The following is a 17,406-nucleotide window of genomic DNA, read 5'->3' on the forward strand; positions in this document are numbered from 1 at the left end:
AGGTTTACTAAATTGATACCTGGAATGAGTGGGTTGTCTTATGAGGAAAGGTTGGACAGACTGGGCTTGTTTCCACTGGAGTTTTGAAAAGTGAGGGGTGACTGGATTGAAGTATATAAAATCCTGAACAGTCTTGACAAGGTGGAGGTGGAAAAGATATTTCATCTTGAGTCCAGAACTAGGGGGCACTGTTTTAAAATTAGGGGTCACCTTTTTAGGACAGAGATGAGGAGAATTGTTTCTCTCAGAGGGTTGTGCGACTTTGGAACTCTCTGCCTCAGAAAGCGGTGGAGGCGGGGTCACTGAATATTTTTAAGGTGGAGGTGGATAGATTCTTGTTAGGCAAGGGAATCAAAGGTTAACTTTGGTAGATCAGAATGTGGAAATCGGAACATAAACAGATCAGCCATGAAGAGATATTAATGTGTATAACGTTATTGGAAATTATTTTTAAATTGGACTTGTAGTAGGGTCTGTGTCTGTGTGTGGCTTAATTGGATTAAAACCAGCTAGTCTGGTGCTTTAATGTGTAGTAGTTTGAGATGTTAATTAGATAAACGTAAGGAGTAAAAGGTAAAGTGCAATTTGCATTTGTTGAATAAACCATTCAAAAGAATGGGTAAAACCTTGTAGCAGCTGGGAGACACCAAGCAATGTGTTTATATTACACATAAAACTGGTGGAATGACAGGATTATTGTTAGGAGAGGTAAAATTTACAAAAACATCCCTAGGGGGAACTAGGAATAAACAGAAAGGAGTTTGTGTGTATAGGTCAGGCATGTTAAGATCCAACCAGCCTATAAACCTACAACAGTGTCTGCAAAGGAACCAAATTGAAAGGAAGCTCATTTTGAATTTGTAGGATCAAATGTGTTTTGCCTGGTGTCTGTTTAAAGTCTATGGGTTACTGTTGCCTTGGTGAAGATTTACCTAGAAGTGATTAATTTGGGGATTTGTTTAAAAGTTATTACGGTAGTAATTTGTAGACATGTGTATGTGTTTAAATTTATTGTTAAATGGCCTGGTGGTTTTATTACTGAATTCAGATCTGCACCTCAAACATACCAATTGAAAATATAGGTTATGACAGTTGTTCAAGTTTTCCTCTGGGATTTAAACAACTCAGCCTTTCCCAACTACTGTGTCATAATGTTATTGAATGACTCGAGGGGCCGAGTGGCCTACTTCTGCTCCTATTTCATAGTTTGTAAACCAAATGGTACATTTTTAAAGGGGGGTGCAGGCACAGAGAAACCTGGCCCCTGTGCACAAATCTTTGAAGATGACAACAAATTGAGCAGGTTGCTCACAATAACCAAGTCATGGATTCCATAGGCTGAGAGGCACAGAATTCAAAAGCAAGGAAGGTACGACAAACATCACTAGTTAGGCCTCAACTGGAATAGTGTGTCCAATTATAGCCACCAGACTTTAGGAAGAATATCAAAACCTTGGAGAGAGTGGGAGGAGATATTCTGGAATGCTACCAGAGATGAGGGCCTTTAGGCATGTACAGAGACTAGAGAAGCTGGGGTTGTTCTCCTTTGAGCAGAGAAGCTTCACGGGAGATTGAATGGGGGTGTTTGAAATCATGAAGGGCAGTTAGGAAGAAGCAGTTGCAGTGGCAGGAAAGTGTGGATGCAGAGGACATAGATTTAAGATCGTTGACAAAAGAACCAGAGGGGATATGAAGAGAATATTTTTCCCCACAGTGAGTTGTTGTGATCTGGAAGGTGCTGCCTGAAAGGGCAGTGGAAGCAGATTCAATAGGATCTTTCCTTGGATAAATACTTGGAGAGAAAATGAGAGGACTATGGAGAAAGAACAGAGTGGAGTGGGATTATTTGGATTGTTCTAGTAAAATACAGCAAAGGTGGTCTGAATAGCCTCTTCCTGTTCTGTAAGATTGTACAATGACGATGAAAGGGAAAGCTTGTGTTGTTTGGATTTGTGAGTTTTTACACTGTTTTTGGGAATTGTTTCTGGCACCCATTCTGGAATTTTCAGTCTTCAGCTGCCACATGCTGGTTGTTAATAGTCACAAGCTGCAGAGCTGAGGAGGGAGCCTATTAACCCTGCACTTGCTGGTGTACATAGCTCCAACACTGACATCATAAAATCGTTCAAATTCCTCCATGGCCTCGTCCTTCCCTGTCTCTGTAACCTCCTCCAGCCCTACAACCCCCCAAAATCTGTGTAACCTTCTCCAGCCCCGACACCCCTTCAAAATTCTTTTTACTCATTCACAGGATGTGGGCATCGCTGGCTGGGCCAGCATTTATTGCCCATCCCTAGTTGCCCTTGAGAAGGCGGTGGTGAGCTGCCTTCTTGAACCACTGCAGTCCATGTGGTGTAGGTGCACCCACAGTGCTGTTAGGGAGGGAGTTCCAGGATTTTGACCCAGCGACAGTGAAGGAACGGCCGATATATTTCCAAGTCAGGATGGTGAGTGGCTTGGAGGGGAACTTCCAGATGGTGGTGTTCCCATGTGTCTGCTGTCCTTGTCCTTCTAGATGGTAGTGGTTGTGGGTTTGGAAGATGCTGTAGATAGTACACACTGCTACAATTGTGCTGCGTCGGTGATGAAGGGAGTGAATGTTTGTGGATGTGGTGCCAATCAAGCGGGCTGCTTTGTCCTGGACGGAGTTGAGCTTCTTGACTGTTCTTGAAGCTGCACTCATCCAGGCCAGTGGGGAGTATTCCGTCACACTCCTGACTTGTGCCTTGTAGATGGTGGACAGGCTTTAGGGAGTCAGGTGGTGAGCTCGTCCAATTCTGCATGAGCATCCCAGATTTTAATCACTCTGCCTTCAGTTGCCTGGGCCCTAAGCTCTGCAATTCCTTTCCTAAACCTCTTGAGCTCTCTCCTTTAAGACATGCCTTAAATCAGTCCTCATTGACCAAGCCTTTGATCAGCTACCCAGACATTGCTATGAGACTTGGTGTAGCTTTCTTTGATCACCCACCCTAAGAAGCACCTTGGGAAATGCAGCTGTTAAATGCATAATATAAATGCAAGTTGTTACATGCTGAGGCAGTGATCCAGTTCGTTTACACAGGATGATAAGGAGTTCCCGCTAACTGAGTACAGTAGTCACATTACTCATGAAAGGAAAGACACTGTGTGTCTGTGATATCTTTTTATTCGAAAGAATGGGAGATTTATACAAATATTTGATTCATGAACAGTGACACAGGTGACAGGCTGACTTAAGCACATCCCTGGTACATAGATATGAGGCTCTGGTGCGTAGCTCAGGAACGCAGCCCCTGGTACGCAGCTCAGGAACGCAGCCCTGGTACACAGCTCAGGAACGCAGCCCTGGTACGCAACTCAGGAACGCAGCCCTGGTACGCAACTCAGGAACGCAGCACTGGTACGCAACTCAGGAACGCAGCCCTGGTACGGAGCTCAGGAACGCAGCCCTGTTATGAAGTTGAGGAATACAGCCATGGCACATAGCTCAGAAACAAAATGCAGATACGCAGCACAGGAATACATCCCTGGTACGCAGCCCTGGCATGCAGCTCAGGTACGCAGCCCTGGCATGCAGCTCAGGAACGCAGCCCCTGGTGTGCATCTCAGGAACGCAGCCCCTGGTGTGCATCTCAGGAACGTAGCCTTGGTACACAAATCAGGAACGCAGCCCTGGTACGCAACTCAGGAACGCAGCCCTGGTACGCAACTCAGGAACGCAGCCCTGGTACGCAACTCAGGAACGCAGCACTGGTACGCAACTCAGGAACGCAGCCCTGGTACGCAGCTCAGGAACGCAGCCCTGTTATGAAGTTGAGGAATACAGCCATGGCACATAGCTCAGAAACAAAATGCAGATACGCAGCACAGGAATACATCCCTGGTACGCAGCCCTGGCATGCAGCTGAGATACAAAGTATGGTAACAGTTAGATCCATCCAGAGACTGCAGCCTGTCACGTTTCCACATTGAGACCCACCTGCTCCAACTGGTTGGGATCATCGACTGTCTTTCTGCATCCGGGTTCCCACTCAATGCAATGCTGTTTGAATCTGCACTGCCACTCATCAACTCTTAGCTACCCCGCTCCACCCTCTCAGCCCCAGCCCCAGAAAGTCAGCAGCTTGCTCCCCACTCCCCCATCCTCCGCCAGCCCTCAGCTGATCTCAGCTGGTAATGAGACTGGACTCTCACTGATTGACTCGGGCCAACCTTGGCTCTATGTCTGGTGCAGCAGTTCAGATTGTGCTTCTTACAAAATCTAGCAAAGCTTCAAACCTTCACTGGAGGGCAGTGAGTCCCTGATGAAACATGACTGGGAATGTGCTGCAGCAGGTGAATGGCCCTCACGTCTCACTGTGTGAGGGGCTCCCTGAGCACACCCCCTCTCCCCAGCTCTCCAAGGCACAATACCCTTAGCAAGTGACCTCTCTATGTCAGGAAGACTGAGCCGTGTCCCGGACGCTCTCAGCACCCGCTCCAACAGGATGGTCATGCCTGGAATTGGGAGGGGCCTTACATTTCTTAATTCCGCTCCTTCCTAACCCCCCCACCTCACAACAACCCCGACTTCACCTCCGACTCTGCATGGATTTACACTCAGATTTTGGGATGCCATCAGCTGATCCATTCCGATAAGCCCAACATCAGCATCGAGTCCAATCTGAGAGACAAGCAGCAGACCAGGGTCAGGACACAGATTACAGCGACTGGAGAGATCACTGCTCACGAGAGGAAAAATGCTCGAGAAAGCAAAAGCAGACAGACAGATGGAGAGAGAGAGAGAGAGGGGGGGGGAGAGAGAGAGAGAGAGAGACAAAGCAAGGGAGAGAGACTGCAAGAGAGACAGAGACGGTGGGAGAGACAGAGCAAGACAGGCAGAGCAAGTGTAGAGAGAGACAGAGGGATGGAGAGACACAGTGTGGGAGAGACAGAGAGAGAGAGAGAGAGCACAAGAGAGACAAAGCAGGAGAGAGAGATAGCAAGAGAGACAGAGACAGTGGGAGAGACAGAGCAAGACAGGCAGAGCAAGAGTAGAGAGAGAGAGACAGAGGGATGAAGACAAAGTGGGAGAGGCAGAGAGAAACAGAGAGAGACAGAGGACAGAGAGAGAGCAACAAAGGGAGAGAGAAAAACAGCAACAGTGACAGAGAGCGCGAGCGAAAGAGAGAGCAAGATAAACAAAGCATAGCAAAAAGCAGAGGGAGAGAGAGAGAGAGAGAGAGAGAGAGAGGACTCAGGCCTGGAATACTGTGATGGAGGTTCTCATGCTAGTGGTAAAGGTTATGCTAGTTGCACATAGTTCCCGGGGAATGTTCCGAAATTGTTGGTCCGTCGAGATGTACCTACAAGGGAGAGACAGAATGGCTGAGTGAACAAGGTGGAGTTCTCTCCATTGGGTGAACAGTAGGTACTGACACAACACGCTCAGAACATACAAACAAGGAGCAGGAGTGGGCCACTCAGCCCCCTGAGCCTGCTCCGACATTTAATAAAATCATGGCTGATATGATAGTAACCTCAAATCTTTATCCCACCTACCCCCGATAACCTATCACCCCCTTGCTTACCAAGAATCTATCCACGAGAATACACGATGAATGGTAGGACCCTGGGAAGTACCGAGGATCAGAGGGACCATGGTGTGCATGTCCACTGGTCCCTTAAGGTAGCGGGACAGGTAGATAAGGTGGTTAAGAAGGCATTTGGGATACTTGCCTTTATTAGCTGAGGCATAGAATATAAGAGCAGGGAGGTTATGCTGGAACTGTATAAAACACTGATTAGGCCACAGCTAGAGTATTGCGTGCAGTTCTGGAACCCGCATTATAGGAAGGATGTGATTGCACTAGAGAGAGTGCAGAGGAGATTTACCAGGATGTTGCCTGGGCTGGAAAGTTTTAGTTATGAGGAGAGATTGGAAAGACTGAGGTTATTTTCCCTGGAGCAGAGGAGATTGAGGGGGGACATGATTGAGGCGTATAAAATTATGAGGGGCTTAGATAGGGTAGACAGGAAGGAACTTTTCCCCTTGATGGAGGGATCAATAACCAGGGGGGTTAGATTTAAGGTAAGGGGCAGGAGGTTTAGAGGGGATGTGAGGAAGAATTTTTTCACCCAGAGGGTGATGGGAATCTGGAACTCACTGCCTCATAACATTTAAGAAGTATTTGGATGTGCACTTGCAATGCCATGGCATACAAGGCTATGGGCCTAGTGCTGGACAATGGGATTAGAATAGTTAGGTACTTGTTTGACCGGCACAGATTCGACAGGCCGAAGGGCCATTTTCTGTGCTGTAGACCTCTATGACTCTATGAAGCCTCTGCCTTAAAAATATTCAAAGACTCTGCTTCCACCACCTTTTGAGGAAGAGAGTTCCAAAGACTCACAACCCTCTGAGTGAAAAAAATTCACCTCATCTCTATTTTAAATGGGCGATCCCTTATTTTTAAACAGTGACCCCTAGTTCTAGATTCTCCAACAAGAGGAAACATCCTCTCCTCATCCACCCTGTCAAGACCCCTCAGGATCTTAAAGGTTTCAATCAAGTCACCTCTTACTCTTCTAAACTCCAGTGGATACAAGGCCGGCCTGTCCAACCTTTCCTCATAAGACAACCCGCACATTCCTGGTATTAGTCTGGTAAATCTTCTCTGAACTGCTTTCAATGCATTTACATCTTCCATTAAATAAGGTGACCAATACTGTACACAACACTCCAAATGTGGACTCACTAGTGCCTTGTACAACTGAAGGATAACCTCCCTACTTTTGTAATCAATTCCCCTCACAATAAATGATAACATTCTATTAGCTTTCCTAATTACCTGCTGTACCTGCACACTAACCTTTTGTGATTCATGCACTAGGACACCCAGGTTCCTTCCTTCACCCTGATGTTTAGTGGGAGAAGCCTTACCTACAAACCAGCCATCATCACATTTCTCCATGACATCCACAAGGTCACCTTCGATCAACTCCAATTCGTCCCCATTCACAGGATGGTAGGTATACAATGCCCTGTACCTGAAACAGGCAGAGAATTCAGTGGGCCTACTTCAGAAAACACAACATTCATCCATACAGGAATTGGAAAGCATTCCTCCATTTTTAGGGAATCTCCACTCCCTTGGGATCTGTAAACTTGGTGAGCAGCCCATGCATGTAACCCAAATTAAAGATTGGGATCCAGCCCCGGCCCCCCGGACCCTCTGGAATGGGATTCAGCCCCACGCCCCGGACCTCCGGGAATGGGATTCAGCCCCACGCCCCGGACCCTCTGGAATGGGATCCAGCCCCGGCCCCCCTGACCCTCTGGAATGGGATTCAGCTCCAGCCCCCCGGACCCTCCAGACTGGAATCCAACTCCTCCCCTCAGACCCTCTGGAATGGGATCCAGTTCCTCTCTTTAGACCTTCTGGAATGGGATCCAACTCCTCCCCTCAGACCCTCTGGAATGGGATCCAGTTCCTCCCCTCAGACCCTCTGGAATGGGATCCATTTCCTCCCCTCGGACCCTCTGGAATGGGATCCAGTTCCTCCCCTCGGACCCTCTGGAATGGGATCCAGTTCCTCCCCTCGGACCCTCTGGAATGGGATCCAGTTCCTCCCCTCAGACCCTCTAGAATGGGATCCAGTTCCTCCCCTCAGACCTTCTGGAATGGGATCCAGTTCCTCCCCTCGGACCCTCTGGAATGGGATCCAGCTCCTTCCCTCGGACCCTCTGGAATGGGATCCAGTTCCTCCCCTCGGACCCTCTGTAATGGGATCCAGCTCCTCCCCTCGGACCCTCCGGAATGGGATCCAGCTCCTCCCCTCGGACCCTCCGGAATGGGATCCAGTTCCTCCCCTTGGACCCTCCGGAATGGGATCCAGTTCCTCCCCTCGGACCCTCCGGAATGGGATCCAGTTCCTCCCCTCGGACCCTCTGGAATGGGATCCAGCTCCTTCCCTCGGACCCTCTGGAATGGGATCCAGTTCCTCCCCTCGGACCCTCCGGAATGGGATCCAGTTCCTCCCCTCGGACCCTCCGGAATGGGATCCAGTTCCTCCCCTCGGACCCTCTGGAATGGGATCCAGTTCCTCCCCTCAGACCCTCTGGAATGGGATCCAGCTCCTCCCCTCGGACCCTCTGGAATGGGATCCAGTTCCTCCCCTCGGACCCTCTGGAATTGGATTCAGCTCCGGCCCCCCTGGACCCTCTGTAATGGGATCCAGCTCCTCCCCTTGGACCCTGTGGAATGGGATCTAGTTCCTCCCCTCGGACCCTCTGTAATGGGATCCAGCTCCTCCCCTTGGACCCTGTGGAATGGGATCTAGTTCCTCCCCTCGGACCCTCTGGAATGGGATTCAGCCCCATGCCCTGGACCCTCTGAAATGGGATTCAGCCCCATGCCCTGGACCCTCTGGAATGGGATTCAGCTCCGGCCCCCCTGGACCCTCTGGAATGGGATCCAGCTCCTCCCCTTGGACCCTCTGGAATGGGATCCAGCTCCTCCCCTCGGACCCTCTGGAATGGGATCCAGCTCCTCCCCTCGGACCCTCTGGAATGGGATCCAGCTCCTCCCCTCGGACCCTCTGGAATGGGATCCAGCTCCTCCCCTCGGACCCTCTGGAATGGGATCCAGCTCCTCCCCTCGGACCCTCTGGAATGGGATGCCGATCGTCTCCCCAGGACTTGCTCCCACTTTCATCTGAGTGGGATCTGATTTTCATTCCTGTCAGTACCTCAACCTTTGATTCCGATCTTCCGAGGAACATTCCCTTCTCTTGAGCGAAGGAGTAAACACTCCAGGTACAGGTGGACAGGGTCAGGATAAGCAGAATGCTCCTGACTCCCCCATCTTACCCCCACATCACCTCACACAGAGACTCAGTGAATGAAACTGTTACTCACGGACTCCAGCCAGCACCAAGCACATTGCCTGAGGGAACCATCTGGGATCCTATTGGTTCAGTGGAAATTCTGCGCGACTGCAGACTGGGGTCAGAAGTCATCTGGAACTGTCCAATGAGCAGAGGGGAAAGAGTTTAGTTACAGGAACAGGAGCGGTAATAGTAAGATCTACACTCTGCCCTGATTCTGCTCAGTGTGTCGAGAAGGCTCAGGACTTGGGGACTGATTGTCTTGTGGGGCCAAATTTATCATTGGGATTGGACCAAGACCCCAAATTCTCCCTTGGGAGCCGGAGACTCAAAGGCACGGCCTGGCGTTCCCGATCCGCGTCCGGACACGGCCTGGCGTTCCCGCTCTGTGTCCGGACACAGCCTGGCATTCCCGCTCGGCCTGGCGTTCCCATTCCGTATCCGGGCATGGCCTGCGCATCTCAGTGGAGATCTCTCCATGTGCCAATCCTCTCTGTTTCCTTGGGGGATTCTGGGATGGAGGGTGTTGCTTTGGTCGATCCTATTTTTAAAGGGATTCAGGGATTGCCGGGGCGCCTGTAACTCCTGCCACCTGGAGGAGTCCCTGTTTGATGTATACATTCGGCAGGAGAGGCTGCAGCCATTTCTGCAGAGGGAGTGGTACAGTCAGACACCTCACGGTGGGACTGTTCCTGTGTCAAGCCAAGGGAACCATCAACAGGTCTGGTCACTGTGGAAGCCCAGCTTCTTCCCTCAGGGACACAGTAGAAGGGAAGTGTTTGTGCCTCATTCTGGAATGGGAAATCACCATGAGGCTCCTTTCATTGCACTGCTGCTCCTTGTGGAACATTCCAGAATGAACTCAGCTCTTTTGTTGTATATATTCTTGGGTTGTGGCCATCGCTGGTGAGCTGATGTCCTGAATCACCCTGAGGAGCTGTGGTGGGTGTTATTGGTAAATAAACATTTTTAAAAATTTATGGCTCTTGGTCAAACAACGTTTTGAGTTTAAGATTCTCATATCTTTGTTTCAAATCCCTCCATAGCCTCACCCCACCCTATGTCAGTCATCTCCTCCAACCTCACAACCTTCCGAGATATTTGCACTTCTCTGATTCTGGCCTCTTGTGCCTCCCTGATTTTAATTGCTCCTGAATTGCCTGGGCCCTAAGCTCTGGAATAGGCTCCCTCAAATTCCTCAACTTTCTTTCCTCCTTTAAGACGCTCCTTAAAATCAGCCTTGTTGACCAAGCTTTTAGTCATCTGTTCCTCATCTCACCTTTTGTGGCTCGCTATCATACTTTCTTTTATCGTGCTCTCGTAATTCGCCATGAGACGTTCATTACATTAAAAATGCTGTAAAAAATAGAAGTTTTGTTGCTTCTTACCTGTTGAACAGAGGATGCAGTTGGCATGGTTACTGAGCTTAGGCCCGGCTGAGGAGACGACTGCAGGTGCCAGGTGAGAGGGGCGACTGAACTGTCTCCGTGCTGATTGGTCGACAAAGCTGGCAATGAGTGCTGATTGGTGCTTGGTGCCAGAACTGTCTGCTGATTGATGGATGGCATTGGTACTGAGTAATGTTTGTCTGGGAGTCTAGTCAATGAATCCGAGCACTCCCTTTTTGTGGAGGTTGGTGAGGATGTGGAGCATTGCTGGGTTGGCAGAGTTGGTGACATCTTGGGGTGCTGCTGGGTTATTGGGGTGGGTGAAATATTGGGGTATTGCTGGGTCGGAGCGATTGGCAGGGCTTTGGGGTACTGCTGGGTTATTGAGGTGGGTGAAGTATTGGGGTATTGCTGGGTCGGAGCGATTGGCAGGGATTTGGGGTACTGCTGGGTTATTGGGGTGGGTGAAATATTGGGGTATTGCTGGGTTGGAGCGATTGGCAGGGCTTTGGGGTACTGCTGGGTTATTGGGGTGGGTGAAATATTGGGGTATTGCTGGGTCGGAGCGATTGGCAGGGCTTTGGGGTACTGCTGGGTTATTGGGGTGGGTGAAATATTGGGGTATTGCTGGGTTGGAGCGATTGGCAGGGCTTTGGGGTACTGCTGGGTTATTGGGGTGGGTGAAATATTAGGGTATTGCTGGGTCGGAGCGATTGGCAGGGCTTTGGGGTACTGCTGGGTTATTGGGGTGGGTGAAATATTGGGGTATTGCTGGGTCGGAGTGATTGGCGGGGTTTTGGGGTAAGGCTGGGTTATTGGGGTGGGTGAAATATTGGGGTATTGCTGGGTCGGAGCGATTGGCGGGGTTTTGGGGTATGGCTGGGTTATTGGGGTGGGTGAAATATTGGGGTATTGCTGGGTCGGAGCGATTGGCGGGGTTTTGGGGTATGGCTGGGTTATGGGGTTTGAAGGATTGTAGCGATGTGGGGTTGGGGGACTCTGTAAGGTTTTTTGATATTGCTGGGTTGGAGCAGTTGGTGAAGTATTGGGGTATTTCTGGATTGTGGAGGCTGGCGAGGTTGTGGGGTATTGCTGGGTGCTGGGGGGTTGTGAGTTTTTAGGGGGTTGCTGGATAGGTGGGGGGCTGGATGATGTATTGGGGTAGTGGTGATTTTGGGACATTGGGACTGGACCAGTGGCATATTCGCTAGCATTTTTCACCTTTGGACTTTTCACCACCTGCACATAATTGGCTGGAAAGATCCCTTGTCGATTGGTGCCTGTTATTCTTCCCTCCAACCAGTTGTCATCAACTCTTCGGATCAGTGAGATGGTTTCACCCTGAGCCACAAACAAACAATCACTAATTTCCATCTCTGTAAAATTATTTGGCTCCAACCCTAACTCAGCTCAACTGTTGCTGAACACATCAACCATGCCTTTGTTACCTCCAGACTTGACTATTCCAATGGTCTCGTAGATGGACCCCCATCTTCCATTCTCCATAAATTCCAGCTCATCCAAAACTCTGCTGTCTATACTCAAACTCACACTAAGTTCCATTCATCCATTATTTCTGTATTCAATGACCAATATTGGAATCAGTTTAAGTAACATCTCCATTTTAAAATTCTCATCCTTATATTCAAATCTCTCCAGATCCTCACACCTCACTATCTCTGTAATCTTCTCCAGCCCTACAACCCTCTGAGATCTCTAATCCTGGCCTCTTACTGAGCCGTGCCTTCAGCTGTCTGGCTCTGAAGCTCTGGAATTTCCTCATTAAACCTCTCCACCTCTCTCTCTTTTCCTTGAAACCATTCGCTAAATCCAACCTCTTCGAATAAACTTTTGATCATCTGTTCTGATACCTCCTTATGTGGCTTGGTGCCAAAACATTTTTTTGATAATTGTTCCTGTGATGAAGCCTTGGGATGTTTTACGGGGTAAAGGTGCTTTATCAATACAAGTTCTTGTTAGCCTAACTATTGACGGCTCCACTAGACACCATTAACACCTGCCCCTCCCTTGGAAGTTCCCCTCCAAGCCACTCACCATCCTGACTTGGAAATATATCGGCTGTTCCTTCACTGTCGCTGGGTCACAATCCTGGAACTCCCTTCCTAACAGCACTGTGGGTGTACCTACACAACATGGACTGCAGCGGTTCAAGAAGGCAGCTCACCACCACCCTCTCAAGGGCAACTAGGTATGGGCAATAAATGCTGGGCCAGCCAGCGAAGCCCACATCCCATGGATAAATAAAAAACAAATCTGCAGGCATAAAACAGGAAATAGCCTCAATCCAGAGAGTTGTCTTAAAGCCCCATTCTAAAACTGCATCAGTCTAGAACCGAGTGAACGGGACTGAATCCTCCACCACTGACAAACCAAACATTGCACTTTATTTCTAAGAGAGACAGAGTGAAGAGGAGGAGGTTATGCAAAGCTTCTTGAAAACCTTGCTAGACCATACTTGGGAGTAAAGTACACAGTTCTGGTCTCCATATTATAAAAAGGATAGAGATTGTGGCAGCAGAGAGGTTGCAAAAAGATTTAGCAGAGCAGGACTGAAGGCTTGAGGTTGTACCCATCAGGAAATGCTGAACAGACTGGAGCGATAGGTGTATTCAAGGGGAAGCCTGATAAACACATGAGAGAGAAAGGAATATAAGGGTCTGTTGGTCAGGATGAGATGAAGAGAGGGTGGAAGGAGGCTTGTGTGGAATTTCCTCCCCCAAGCCACTCACCATCCTGACTTGGAAATATATCGGCCGTTCCTTCACTGTTGCTGGGTCAAAATCCTGGAACTCCCTTCCTAACAGCACTGTGGGTGTACCTACACCACAGGGACTGCAGCGGTTCCAGAAGGCAGCTCACCACCACCTTCTCAAGGGCAATGAGGGATGGGCAATAAACACTGGGCCAGCCAGCGAAGCCCACACCCCAGGAATGAATAAAAATAAAAGAAATGCCAGCTCAGAGCAGCTGGGCTGAATGGCCCATTTCTGTGCTGAAAATAATTCATTTTATGGTGGCAGCCAATCCTCTCTCAAATGGAATCTGGGATAAGTCAGAGGTTCTACCAATGGTACCTAAACCATGAGTACGCGTTGTGGATCACTCACCCTGTCAGTTCGCCAGGGTGAACCTGAATGGGGAGCTCAGCTTTCTGTGTCATCCTGGCATTTTCACAAACAGCTCACACGAGGCAACAATCCTGCCTCCCTGCACATCTACATCAGTACCAAGACACCCTATCACTTTGAGGGCCCCAGTCCCAAACAGTCGAGGGTTCCCCTGCTCCTGGGACTCACTCACTGCTCAGGAGCCCCACCCTGACATTGCAGTCTCTGTCCCACCTGCTGTAGAGGAAGACGGTGGCTGAGAAGGTGCACGATTCACTGGCCCCTGTTTTCTCTGGGCCCTCTTCTTGACCAGCTGAGCTTTCTGTTTCCCCTCACCTCTTCCAATGCCCTCCGAACAGTCAGCCTCCAGAAGTCACAGCCATCAGCGACTGTCTCCCAGTTGTCAGTGTCAATGTCCACCATCTTCATATCCTGCTTGCAGGTATCCTTAGAGTGGAGGCATTAGATGCCCAGAAGGTCATGACCCAGTGGCCAGCTCATCGTACACAAGGTCTCTGGGTGTATGGCCGTCATCCATTGGATGAAAGAGGCTGAATCAGCACCGACATCATTGGCTTAGCAATGAGTGTATGCTGATGGAATAAGCACACTCCAGGATCTCTGAGTTGGTGACTTTGTCCTGCCAAGAGATGATGAGAATAGGTCTGAGACAGTGGAGGTGGAAACTGTTCAGCCCTTTCTCCTTCTGAGGCTATGTTGTCTGGGTCTCACCACTGTAGAAGGGTGCACTGAGGACACAGGCTTGGTAGACTCGCAGTTTGGTGTTCTCAGTCAGGTTGCTGTTGTTCCACACTCTCTTACTCAGCTTGGACAGAACAGCTGCAGCTTTTGCAATGCATGTGTTGATTTCAGCATCAAGTGACAGATTGCTGGTGGTTGTGGAGTTGAGATATGTGAAACTGTCAACAACCTCCAGTGCCACATTATCAATGCTGATAGATGGCGGTATGACAACATCCTGGACCACGACATTTGTCTTCCTCATGCTGATGGTCAAACCAAACTCTTTGCAGGCGTGAGAGAGTCTGTCCATTTGCCGTTGAAGGTGTTCCTCGGTGTGGAATGTTAGTGAGGTATTGTCAGCGTAAAGGCACTCTCTGATGAAGACTTGGGGTACCTTCGTCTTGGATCTCAGGTGAGAAAGACTGAACAGTTTTCCCTCAGTTTGGGTATCTAAGTAGACACTCTCTGTAGATGACATGAAGGCAAATGATAGCAGCAAAGAGATGTCAAAGAGTGTCAGTGTCCAAACACAACTGTGTTTGACCCCACTGTGAATCTCAAAGGGTTCTGATGTTGCCCTGTCATAGTTGACCTTACCCATCATGTTACCATGGAAAGAGAAGATCACATTGAGCAGCTTCAATGGGTCACTAATTTTCTCCAGCAGCTTCAATAGACAATGTCTGCTCACATGGTCAAATGCCTTGGTGAGATTGATGAAGGCAATATACTGTGATCTGCTTAGTCCACAGCATTTCTCTTGCAGCTGCTAGACCGAGAAGATCTTGTCAGTTGTAGATCTTCCAGTTCTGAAACCACGCTGGGTTTCCAAGTAGATGTGTTCAGGCAGCATCTGCAGTCTGACAAGGGTAGCACAGGCAAATCCTTTCCCACACTGCTCAGCAGGGCGATGCCTTGATAGTTGTTGCATTTGCTGTGCTCACCTTTATTCCTGTACAGGGTCACAATCTTTGCATCACGTATATCCTGGGCCACTCTCTCCCCCCTCCAGCAGAGACAGAGATGTTTGTGAAGATGCAGTAGGAGTGCCAGTTTCCCCTGCTTGATGAGTTCAGGCGGACTAGCATCAGCATCTGGAGCTTTGCCTACGGCAAGTGGGTCAATAGCTTTGCTAAGCTCCTCCAGTGTGGATTCGATATCCAGCTCTGTCATGACAGGCAGGCTTTCTGTGGTGTCTAGAGCTTCCTCAGTGACAGTGTTCCTCCAATATTACAATGTAAAGTAGTGTACTCTACAGGCTCAGTACCGACTAGATTAATAGGACAGTGTGGAAGCTGGAAATGTTGTCCAAGAACTGGCGAAATGCAGTGAATAGAAGATTGCTCTGCCCACTCACTGAATCTGTGAATGCTCCTTTGTAACGTCCTGCTGCCTTAATTGGCTCAGGATCCCTCTGTAAATCTCCACATTTCCACAAGATGGTGCTGAAACTCAGGCCAGGATAGCCTAGGGTGCAGGAGAGAGCAAAAGTGTGAGAGACAGAGAGAAACAGGGAGAGGGAGCAAGACAGGCAGAGAAACAGAGCGAGACACACCCACACATACAGACAGCAAAAGACAGAGAGACAGACACATGTTAAATTAGAATTCTAGAAAATACAGCACAGGGCGACCACATTCAGCCCATCACGACTGTGCAAGCTCCTGTTTTCCGTCCCTTAGCCAATTTTCATATGAACAGTGATATAGTTACTTTAATCCTATAGGCTGTAATTTTAGTAACTATCAAGATTTGCTCATGCTTTCGTTCAATCGAAGCTGTTCACACACGCACCTTGCGAAAGGAGAGCTCCACACTTAGGTCCCCTTTGAAAGTGAATACGGCAATAGCTTCTCCATACTCCAGGACTTGAATGGGTGGGCTTTTAATCGGAGTCGGTCTCTCGGTAGCAGGAATAAACTGAAATAGGAAAACAAGAGATGGGAACAGCAGTCGGTTCAGGGTTGACAGTCTAGTCGAGTCCCAATCCTCTACCGGAGAGGGTCCCAGTCCTACTTGCAGGAGCCCAATATTCTACTGGGCAGATAGATCCCAGACCTCCCAGCAAGAATCCAACCTTCGACTTGAGAGATGCCAGTTCCCCCCAGCAGGAGTCCAAAAGCCTAGTGGAGTTCTCAGCCCTCCCAACATGGAGCCAGTCCTCTACCTGAGTTGTCAGTCATCTCCAGACCTGTCCTCTTGCAATATTGAGGAGACAAGTCCTACCTCAACATAAGATGTAGGGAAGATTCCGAGCCTCCCATGGTGCTCCCCTTTCAGCCAGTTCTGGTCCAGCACTTTGTGGATGTAGACAACATCTCCCTTTTGAAGAGTGAGTTCCCTGGAGAGATAAGGTGAAAGGAATGGTCAAAGTACATTGGATACCCCTTAATGCCAATAGAAATGACTGCAGCACGGACACTTAGCAGCCAACATTAAGACCGTTCCTCTCGAATACACTGTTGTATACAAGGCAAATCCAGGGGCTATCCAATAAGGTGGGTTATTTCCAATATTCAACATTGCTCCTAGAGAGTGTATTCCTCAGAGGGAATGGGACCCTAACAGGCCTCCTACCCACACACACACACACACACACACACACACACACACGACTCCAAAGCGTTGACTCCCATTGGATACAGTAGCATAGATTCCACATGCCCTCCGGTAACCAATCCACTGATCAATTAAACACTGGCAAACAAACTATGCAACCAAAAACAAAAATACCTGGAAAAACTCAGCAGGTCTGGCAGCATCTGCGGAGAGGAACACAGTTAACGTTTTGAGCCCGTATGACTCTTCAACAGAACTAAGGGAAAATAGAAAAGAGGTGAAATATAAGCTGGTTTAAGGGGGGGTGGGACAAGTAGAGCTGGATAGAGGGCCAGTGATAGGTGGAGATAACCAAAAGATGTCACAGACAAAAGGTCAAAGAGGTGTTGACGGTGGTGATATTAGCTAAAAAATGTGCTAATAGTGACATTAAGGGTAGAAAGCAGGATGAGCAAGGTACAGATAGCCCTAGTGGGGGTGGGGTGGGGGGAAGGGATCGAAATAGGCTAAAAGGTAGAGATAAAACAATGGATGGAAATACATTTAAAAATAATGGAAATAGGTGGGAAAAGAAAAATCTATATAAATTATTGGAAAAGGGGGGATCGGAAAGGGGGTGGGGATGGAGGAGAGAGTTCATGATCTAAAGTTGTTGAACTCAATGTTAAATCTGGAAGGCTGTAAAGTGCCTAGTCGGAAGATGAGGTGCTGTTCCTCCAGTTTGCGTTGAGCTTCACTGG

The 17,406-nt window shown here is 48.9% G+C and overlaps 1 protein-coding gene across 1 annotated transcript in view; it reads right to left on the minus strand.

Moving 5' to 3' along the window:
- Positions 1-3,127: 3,127 nt before the first annotated feature.
- The window catches only part of LOC144694785 (uncharacterized), a 99,324-nt gene continuing 85,045 nt past the window's right edge, over positions 3,128-17,406 (minus strand). Inside the window, exons 16-21 of the mRNA XM_078565374.1 lie at positions 16,334-16,448; positions 15,902-16,027; positions 10,236-11,576; positions 8,879-8,985; positions 6,902-7,008; positions 3,128-5,324 (exon numbers count right to left, since the gene is read on the minus strand). Of these exons, the coding sequence (XP_078421500.1) occupies positions 5,263-5,324; positions 6,902-7,008; positions 8,879-8,985; positions 10,236-11,576; positions 15,902-16,027; positions 16,334-16,448 (1,858 nt within the window). The 3' untranslated portion in view covers positions 3,128-5,262. The remainder of the gene's footprint in view (positions 5,325-6,901; positions 7,009-8,878; positions 8,986-10,235; positions 11,577-15,901; positions 16,028-16,333; positions 16,449-17,406) is intronic.

The sequence above is a fragment of the Cetorhinus maximus genome, chromosome 20, assembly GCF_964194155.1.
Source record: "Cetorhinus maximus chromosome 20, sCetMax3.hap1.1, whole genome shotgun sequence".
NCBI lineage: Eukaryota > Metazoa > Chordata > Chondrichthyes > Lamniformes > Cetorhinidae > Cetorhinus > Cetorhinus maximus.